Genomic DNA, 8,711 nt, shown 5'->3' with positions numbered 1-8,711 from the left:
GGTTGCATAGTTATTATTAGGGATGAAGGGCGTTGTGAATAACTGGTGCCCTATGTTTTAATGCGTTGGTGTTATCAAAGACAAAATGGTCAAACTTTTCAAGGTTTGTTTTGAAGCCGACCAGCTGTACGTTCGCGGCTGGATTACAGCATTTAATCGGATTATACCCGCACTGTTGGCTAATACTATCTATTGTTTGCTAGTGTTGGCTCTTGTTAGCTAGTGTTTGCTGCTATTGGAAATCAAGGTAATTAAAGTTAACGCTAGCTCATTTCATACGCATTCACCGCTGAATCGGTATTGAATTTTCAGTGTGGCCTTCGACGACACAGAAGTGACACCTGTGGGATCTCTTCCCGGGCCGTAACAGTAGTTTGCGATCCCGCCTTCAGCTTGCAGCTCCAGAATTGCTTTTCTATTATGAAACTTTAGGCGAGATCATACGATAACTGCGGATTAATGACTCTAAACTCAAAACAAGTGCCATAGATAGCTATCTCTGCAAAACGAAAGTGCGTATATATTTTTATTATTTCAGCGTCAAACATACGCGGCTGCTTTTCGCAGAAACAGGATTCCGCAAGACGATGCCATTCACCCATTTGAGCGGGCGAAATTGCAGTCGGGCCTTTGGAGTTTGCATCCGAACGCGTCAGCGAAGCTAGGCAGCCTTAGCAAGGCGGCCGTCTCGCAGCTGCCTTCAACGGCCAGCCCACGCTTCCGGCAGTCCTGCGTGATAGCGGCAGCGCTCGCAAAAGACAGCACTGATCCGACACTTGAAGAAGCAAGCACGACAGCTTATTTTTACTCGCAGCGTTACCTTATCCGCTACGGTGTTGCCCTGTCAAGCACAAGACTCTAGCTTTCCGCAGGTGTTAGTGCAGTGATCGTGAGATATGCATACTTTTAACGAGTGGCACAGGGCGGAAAAACAGGAAAAGACGACAACAGAGACAGAGTGCAAAGAGTCTTTTCACTCTGTCTCTGTTGTCGTCCTTTCCCGTTTTTCCGCGCTGTGCCACTCGTCGATATGAACCAACTAGCCCAGACAGCAACCATCCTTGCGTGCTTTTGCTGCGTGCTGTTGTTTCCATGTCACTCCTTTTTATTTTTACATTTTTCTTCCTAGGGATGAATAACGATGCCTACTCCTCTGGCCCTGATTCTGTGAAATTTCCATATGTATGTTTTTAATTATAATCTCGTAGCGGTTTCTACATCCACTGTGTATTCGTTATAGAATTTGAGGGCCCGTATTTTTCTGGACGCCCGGTTTCAACGACTAGTTGTTCCCGTTGCATTTGCCCAATGATTGACGCTCGGCTGAAAGCCTGCGCGGTGGCTGGGCCTAGGACTCGACTGAGGGTAAATTTCTTTAACCCACTAACCCCCTAACTTTGTGGTAGTTGAGCCCTTGAAACAGTTGCCAGCTCTACTTCTAGTAAATTCACACAAGGCTCACCACACACACACATAAAAACAACAAAAAAATACACGCTAGGTCGCGGGTTTGAGACCAGGTTCGCGAGCCAAGGTTGTGATTCGAAGGGACTAAATGCCAAAACGCTCGCATTTCAAAGCTTAGTTGCACGTTAGATAGCACCAGATGGCCAAATTACATCGGTTTCACCCATCATACGGCGGGCTTAATAATCAGATAGTGGTCCTGCAACGTATATATAACCACCAAACTTATTTTGTGTTTGCATTAATTTTAATTTTCTAATGCAGAACTAGTATGCATAGATCAACAAAGCGAACAAGAATCACTCAGATTCACTGTCAAAATTGTTAGTTTAAAATGATAACTCCGAATTGTGAATCTAGCGACTCTTTAGGCGATATTGTGTCACAGAAAACAAAATGACAATGAAAACACAACGACAGCAGCAAGCACGATCGTGGATCATCGCACGTTTAGCTCTTTCTAAGATTAGCAAAACGCCTTGGCTAATAATACGTCCAGTATCAAGGATTGGCTGCAGTTCTCTTTCGCGAAAAATTTCATCGTAATTCGACCTTGTAAATTCGTGCTGCGATCGTCTCTCACCCAAGCGACATAATTAATCTGTCCCCCTTATTTTTACGTCGCTACCGGGATCGTTACCTTAATTCCGCATCCAATGGTGAACAACTGCCTCCACGGAGTCAGGTGCAAGTGCATAGGCAGCCACATGGCTGCGCTGGAGTTGAGCGTGAGGTCGGACTGTAAGCCGTCTGCGACGCACTGGTACGCCAGCAGGTTCTCAGGTACGCTTGTCGCCTTCGAACCAGCTGGTTGGGAACACTCTCTCGGCCACTTACCAGTGCTGGACAGCCTGAAGAAAAAAAAAAGACTTGCCCCAGTTTCACCCAGTGTGAAATCTGCAGAAACAGCGGTTCTCCTGTGGAATCACGCATAGGTGGGCGGGTTGGTTTGGGTTCAAAATGAAGGGACAAGGGGGCAGCGCTAAGACAAACACAAAGGACGAGATGAAGACAGGACATGCGCTGCGTTGTGAGTACAGTGCATGTCCTGTATTCATCTCGTCCTTTGTGTTCGTCTTAACCCTTGCATCATTATCTGTTGTGGTTACTTTGTGTTTTTTTAACACGAAAGTATTTTATGCCGGGGTCCACCACGGCTCCACTGACGCATTTACGTCACGGATATGACGTTATAAAATATAAAGACTAACATATGGCAAAGAGAAAACTAGAAGAAAAAGTTCCGTCACCGGGAGTCGAACTTACAATCCCTCGATCCCCAGCGCGAAACGACTCCGCCACAGACGGCACGTTCTTCGACATACTAACGGCGTGCTATTTATATATACACCATTTGACGGTGGCTGTACTCAGAGATCGCGGTACATCAGCTTGTTTTCGTTACCACTAGCGAGATGGCGCGAAGGGCTCGAACGGCATTAGAACGGCAGAACGGCTCGCGTCGCCTCACGCGTTGAGATGAGCGGGCGCCTTTATAGGGCGTGGTCGCTCCTGCGCGCGCGCTTATCTGGTACGTCTTGCGCTGTCACCGCAAGTTTGCGCTGAAGTTACAGAGAGCACGAAGGTCGTTTCGCTCACTGCAGCGGCCGCTTTTGCGAAAGGAGCGCGCTGCTCACCAACAAATAAGTTACAACTGTGACAGTTCGCGCTCATCCACACTGTGTATACTTGTGCGTTCGTTTCGTGCGTCCTCCTTTGTATTTGACCAGCGCGCTTTAACTGTCGAGCTGTGACAGTTGTTAGTTCGCGCTCATCCTCTGTATGTTCGTTCCACACGTCCTTTCTGCTTGTGCAGCGCGTGGCAAGTTTCGAGCTGCTTGCCGTTCTTCACGTGACATTACAACTTGTTGCTATAGTATTCATTCCTTCGCCCTTGGGGCGAAACAATCCACAACAAACGCTCAACTACGTCTGTGAAGACACGTTTTACTTTCGTGTTATACCGATTCCAATGACAGAAGGATAAACCATGCTTTTTTTGTGATTTTGTGTGGGTGCCTGATCAGGGTTGCCGTTGGTGGCTGCTTTGCGCCAAATTGGCTACTGTGCGACCTAATTTGGCGGTGAAAAATTGAGCTTGGTTCCGTGGCTATATTCTGGCTACTTCTGAACTTCTGTTTTGGTGCACCAAGTAGCCAATTTTCTTATTATTTGCAGATAGAATACAATGCTTCTAAGCCCCCACCAGGATGATGGTGCGCATCGAGACAACACAACGCAACGCGCTGCACACCTGGAAGTACGGAGTGGCGAAGTTGCGTGCGTGTTGGCAAACGCGTGGCTCGCGCTCTTTTCACGCTACCGGCTATTTATGCTGATGCTACGCGCTATTTAATTTTGATGCACAGCGCATGTTTTAGAGTGAACTTAACAAAAACAGAGATCCGCCACAAAGTGAGGCTGGGCTGTTCATATTCAACAAGGTTTCATTATACGAAGCTGTGCTGGCATTATGTAAACTGTACTAAAAAAATTCGGTGTACCGCTTCAAGGAAGGACTCCTTCAACATTTCATGTTCTTACTGACTTCTTGAGTGGAATGTTCCAAAATTTCTGTGTATATGCGAAGAACTATATCCATTCTACATAAAATATACGCAGGCGAATTCAGTTTATTAAAATGTATGCATTCCTTTTGCAAGTTATCTGTGGCTTGAAGAGCAAGCAAGAGAGAAAAAATGTGCTCTTATTGATATGGTTCTGTTTATTAGAAATAGTAATACTCATCGTTCAATAATAAAAACTCTACTCGTCATACCCCTGTTTCTGTTATGTTATGTTCTGTTCGATTTGGCGACACATTTGGCGATAAAGTTAAATGGAATGGCTACTTCGGCTACTTTTGCTTGAGTTCTGGCTCCTTTTCAAATCCACGCAACGGCAACACTGCCTGTGATTACGTTATTTGTAGAGATGCACGGAAAAGGACGCATGTCAGCCCCTGCCATTCCCGCCCCTACTACAGTGACTTTGCGCCCTATTCACGCTCGATCCGCTCTACCCCAGTTCAGTGTGCTGTTACCGCTTCGTCCGCGACAGAGGCAGTTACGCCATCTATGGGTGTATCTGGGAACCGGAGCGTGACAAGCGACGCGGACACTCATCTGTCGTCAGACTCAGCCCTAGCAGCTGTTAAAAGCGAGACATGAAATCTCACTGATGTGCCCCTTTTGCGTTGACCTAATCGTATTGGCGACGCTTCTGGAACAACCCCCGGGGACCTGTCAACGCCTTAGCGAGCTTTTCACCACCCCATCTAACTCTCACGACGGTTAGGTGGGTTGATGAAATTAAGAAAATATGCAGGCTGACTGACACGCACTTAATTTTCGCCCTTGTGTGTATGTCTATTATTAAAACGTCCGGGGCCTCAAAAAGCACAAGAAAAACTGCTAAACTTCACATGCACCCTAAATAACTGAGTTCAAAAAATTTCGTTTCCAACGAGGTGATACTTTTTACAATGCCATGATCCAGAATTTGATCAGATATAAGCAGCTCAACTGCGACACTTCTGCGCTTTGCGACGCCTTATTCGACCGTTTGCACTTAGCTACGTAGGTGCTCACAGCGAGTACTAGCGAGTGAGGCAATCGAGTGAGACGGAACGGGTGTCACGAAATCGTAGTGCTCCGCTTCCATGTGCCCACCTTCTGCTTCATGACGCATGATGCGGTACCTTCGTCATAATCTAATCCAAAATTGGCTATATAAAAGCTCTCGTGCTACATCAGTACTCTTCAAATGTTTCATTATTAACGCATCCTTTGTTAGAGAAGGCAGACTCAAAGCTGCCGTCGTTAGTACGGTACCTCTGGATGAAGCGCTTGGCGATCATGTGACCGATGGCACCGTGCTTGAAGGCATCCACGGCGTCGTATCGGTACATGACGTGAACGACGGCCGCGGGCAAGGCAACATATGACCCGTCTCGAGACACTACGGTGTCCAGTACGAACGGGTCGAAGGAAACGTCGGACAGATTCAGATGAGTACTCCTCCTCTGGGCGGCTACCAGCCAATCCGACAAGAATACGCCGGAGCCTGCGTGGAATAAAAGAGATAAGTGCGCACACTATAATTTTACCACGCAAGGAACCGATTGCGCTCGTAATTGGTTCTCGAAAGGGGTTCCATATATGGACTCCGAGATAACTGCGCCTCTCTTGTTTTCCAGCGTTCCCTCCTCGCCTGCCGTTCCCTCACAACGAGACTGTTCACACGTTCCAACGATTGCGAGAGCGTTCCTAATCCCTTTCTCGCTGTTCCACTGAAAAGAAAAGAATGAGGAAGAAAACTGGGCCAGCTACGCACTCGTGGTGCGAATGCTGAGGAAACAGCGGAGCTGGTGGCCTTTCCCTCCTCCTCACCCTCACTTCGCTTTACCATCCCTTGCTATACTATACTATGCGCGGCTATGCTATGCTTTACCCTCGCCCTTCCTCTTTCCCTCCTCCTCGCCCTCACTTGCGTTTCCCACCCCCTTGCTATACTATACTATAGAAGGCTATGTTATGCTTTACCATCTCCCCTCCTACTTTCCCGCCTTCTCATTCTCACCTCATGCTCACCTTCACTTCCCTTTCCAAGCCCTTGCTCTACTATACTATACATGGCTATGCTGTGCTTCCACTTCGCCTAGCACAGCTGCGCCGAGTTTTGAGCGGTCGCTGGGCACGGCTGGAACCAAAGCTTAAACAGCTGCGCTGTTAAGAGAGAACATCGCGCGTCATAAACGGACTATAATTTGTGGCACCTGCCATGGTAGCTTAAAAGGATGAGGTGCCGCGCTGCTAAGGTCAGGGTCCCGGGCTCGATTTCCGACCACGGCGGTCGCATTTTGATCCGGGAGACGTTCAATAGCAAACACACGTGCAATTAGATTTTGATGCGTATTAAAAAAACCTCAGGTGGTCAAAATTAATCCGCAGCTCCACACTACGATGTGCCTCGTAATCATTTCGCCATTTTTGTCACGTAAAACCCCAGAAATAATTATTATAGTTTTCTTGTCTTGTGGTACAGTCCTTAAATGTTGTTAGTTATTCATATCTCTTCTTGTTGTTTCTAATACACTAAGGTGAATTAATACATCGACATTCGAACTTCCTCATAAAAGGTAAGTTCATTTATCTCCTAGTCAGTGAATGCGCTTGGTTCTCCCACATGTTATTTGTCTAGGATGGTTAAACCTTCAGGTGACCTTGAATCGATCATTATTTCGAGATTGTGCATATATACCCGCTAAAGGCCAAGCGTGAAAAGTGAGGAATTTGGAAAGAGATTCGTAGAGTAGTGGTTCTCAGCCATGGATATTTCGGGGACCCATTGTGGACTGGGGGAAGTGATGAGGGACTCCTTGCAGTGAGAGCAAAGGGGGCGGGGGGAGTGGGGGCATAAGTTAACACAACATGCAGCGTGAAATATGTGACTTTTATTTCCCCCTGGCAAAGAATGGTCAAAATAAAGTGCCACACCAATTCGATCTCAACAGCATGTCAATGAGTTGTGCGGTCTGCAGCCACATTAACCTGTTTCTAGCTATGTTTGCTCTTCAAATATGCAAGCCTAGAAGAAGCATGCTCGCGTGTATATGTTGCAGAAAACTACATGAAAAGCTTTAAAACCATCGCGTGGAGAAGGGGAAACGTAAATCAGTTCCGCCGCAACGCACAAGGGTCATGCGGTAAAGCATACCAAAAATCAGAAGGCACCACTCTCACGGGACATAGTGCGTCGCCAAAAAACGCATTTTTTGTTGTTGTTTTTCGAAGATTGATTTCGCGGACCCCCCAAAATGGCTTAGCGGACCCCCTGGGGTCTGCGGACCCCAATTTGAGAACCACTGTCGTAGACCATTGATACGAGGGTACATTGTGTAGCGAAGCCGTAGGTGCTTCACATTATTGGCTACTCCGTAGCCATTTGTGACTGATATAGCGCAGGCGGTCTCTCCGCAATTTTCATGCATAGCGCCAACAGTCGCGATTTCTCATTGGGAAAAACGAAGCCCGCTGTATACTACTTCACGGACGGGTTTCGGTGCCGCCATACTGAACTGTTAACCTTGCCGTTTTGTATCTTTAACCACTAAACGAAGAGTGCTACGGTAAACGCATACCCGTGAAAACGGTTTGGTTGCTGCATTCGACTTTTCATGACATTATTAATTCACGTCACGACGTACAAAAATGAGAAAACATTCGTTTCACAGCCCAAGATGGCGGCACCCATGCATTGAATGTAAGATGGTCGACAGAGCGAATTACTTTTACTCTTGCACCTACGTTTGGAGCAAGCGTACATAAGCATGACATAAGTCATCATTTGTCTGCGTGACCAGCGAAGGGGACTAGGGTTTGGTTACGTCACAGGTAATGGCTAGAGAACACTGGCGGTCAGCATGCGAAAGGACAGGCCGGATTCTATCGTGGCCGATCGCTGCACCTGTGCCCGCCGTCACAAAGTTTCTTCATAGTACACTAGAGGGAAATATGGCGCTAGTGTCTATGGGAGCTGCAACGCATGACGCTTCAGCCAGCATGGGATTTGCCTAGACTTCGTTCTTTCGTCTCCGTGTGGCTCCGTGCGGCCCGCAGCTGTTTTGACGCAAGAACTTCACCACAATTTCAGCAGTCCCACTTCACGACCTTGACCCTTTTAGGACCACCAATTCAAATTAGCTCACGAGGTTCGCAACGACACTTGTTCTATACGAAAGGAAAGTCAAAACACAAGATTAAACAAATTGATAAGTGCGTTCGAAGCCACAAGCACGAAGAATAGGCAAATCCTTCAGCCATCATTTCAATGGTGGCTAAACGATCGCAGCGACACAGTTCCCTCTAGTAAATATTGTAAAAAAAAAAAAAAGCTATGCACGCAGTTTCTCTAAAGATGGCTCCCGCGTGCAAGCGATAAAAATTCTTGTCTATAAACGGAGATGGTCGTGAATCCTCACTTAAATTATGCACCGGATACACGCTGTATTTCTGGTCCATCTTGAGGTCCGTGTCTTCGCTGGCAGGGTAGCCGACGATCACGCTCATACTGGGCGGGCTTGTATACGGGTCCGGAAGTTTGCGCAGCCAGGACGAGGCGTTTTTGGCAACGCAGTAGACGAGCTTTCTGGTCATTGCTTCCAAGTAACTTTGCGCCGTGTTTCTGCACGCGAAGGAAAAGGCGTCGTGGGCACAGCGTTAAACTTTTCGAACATCTTGTCC

General features: G+C 47.2%; 1 protein-coding gene across 1 annotated transcript; it reads right to left on the bottom strand.

Annotated features, from left to right (window-relative positions):
- Positions 1 to 521: 521 nt before the first annotated feature.
- On the bottom strand, positions 522 to 5,515 carry LOC119392908 (uncharacterized). The gene is made up of 3 exons (XM_037659829.1): positions 5,301 to 5,515; positions 2,108 to 2,318; positions 522 to 729 (listed from the first exon to the last, which is right to left on the bottom strand). Exons 1-3 carry the CDS (start codon positions 5,375 to 5,377, stop codon positions 595 to 597), a joined length of 423 nt encoding a protein of 140 aa, XP_037515757.1. The 5' UTR covers positions 5,378 to 5,515; the 3' UTR covers positions 522 to 594.
- Positions 5,516 to 8,711: the final 3,196 nt, after the last annotated feature.

This window comes from Rhipicephalus sanguineus, chromosome 5, assembly GCF_013339695.2.
Source record: "Rhipicephalus sanguineus isolate Rsan-2018 chromosome 5, BIME_Rsan_1.4, whole genome shotgun sequence".
In the NCBI taxonomy this organism is placed as follows: Eukaryota; Metazoa; Arthropoda; class Arachnida; order Ixodida; family Ixodidae; genus Rhipicephalus; species Rhipicephalus sanguineus.
This window is presented reverse-complemented; position numbering and strand designations above follow the sequence as displayed.

What these genes read in the sequence shown, in the direction of transcription:
- LOC119392908 (XM_037659829.1), bottom strand. Translation starts at nt 5,377, where the DNA reads ATGTACCGATACGACGCCGTGGATGCCTTCAAGCACGGTGCCATCGGT. An exon ending in GCCAAGCGCTTCATCCAGAG is followed by an intron (nt 2,319 to 5,300) that starts GTACCGTACTAA and finishes TTTTTTCTTCAG; the next exon opens with GCTGTCCAGCACTGGTAAGT. An exon ending in CCATTGGATGCGGAATTAAG is followed by an intron (nt 730 to 2,107) that starts GTAACGATCCCG and finishes GCTATCACGCAG; the next exon opens with GACTGCCGGAAGCGTGGGCT.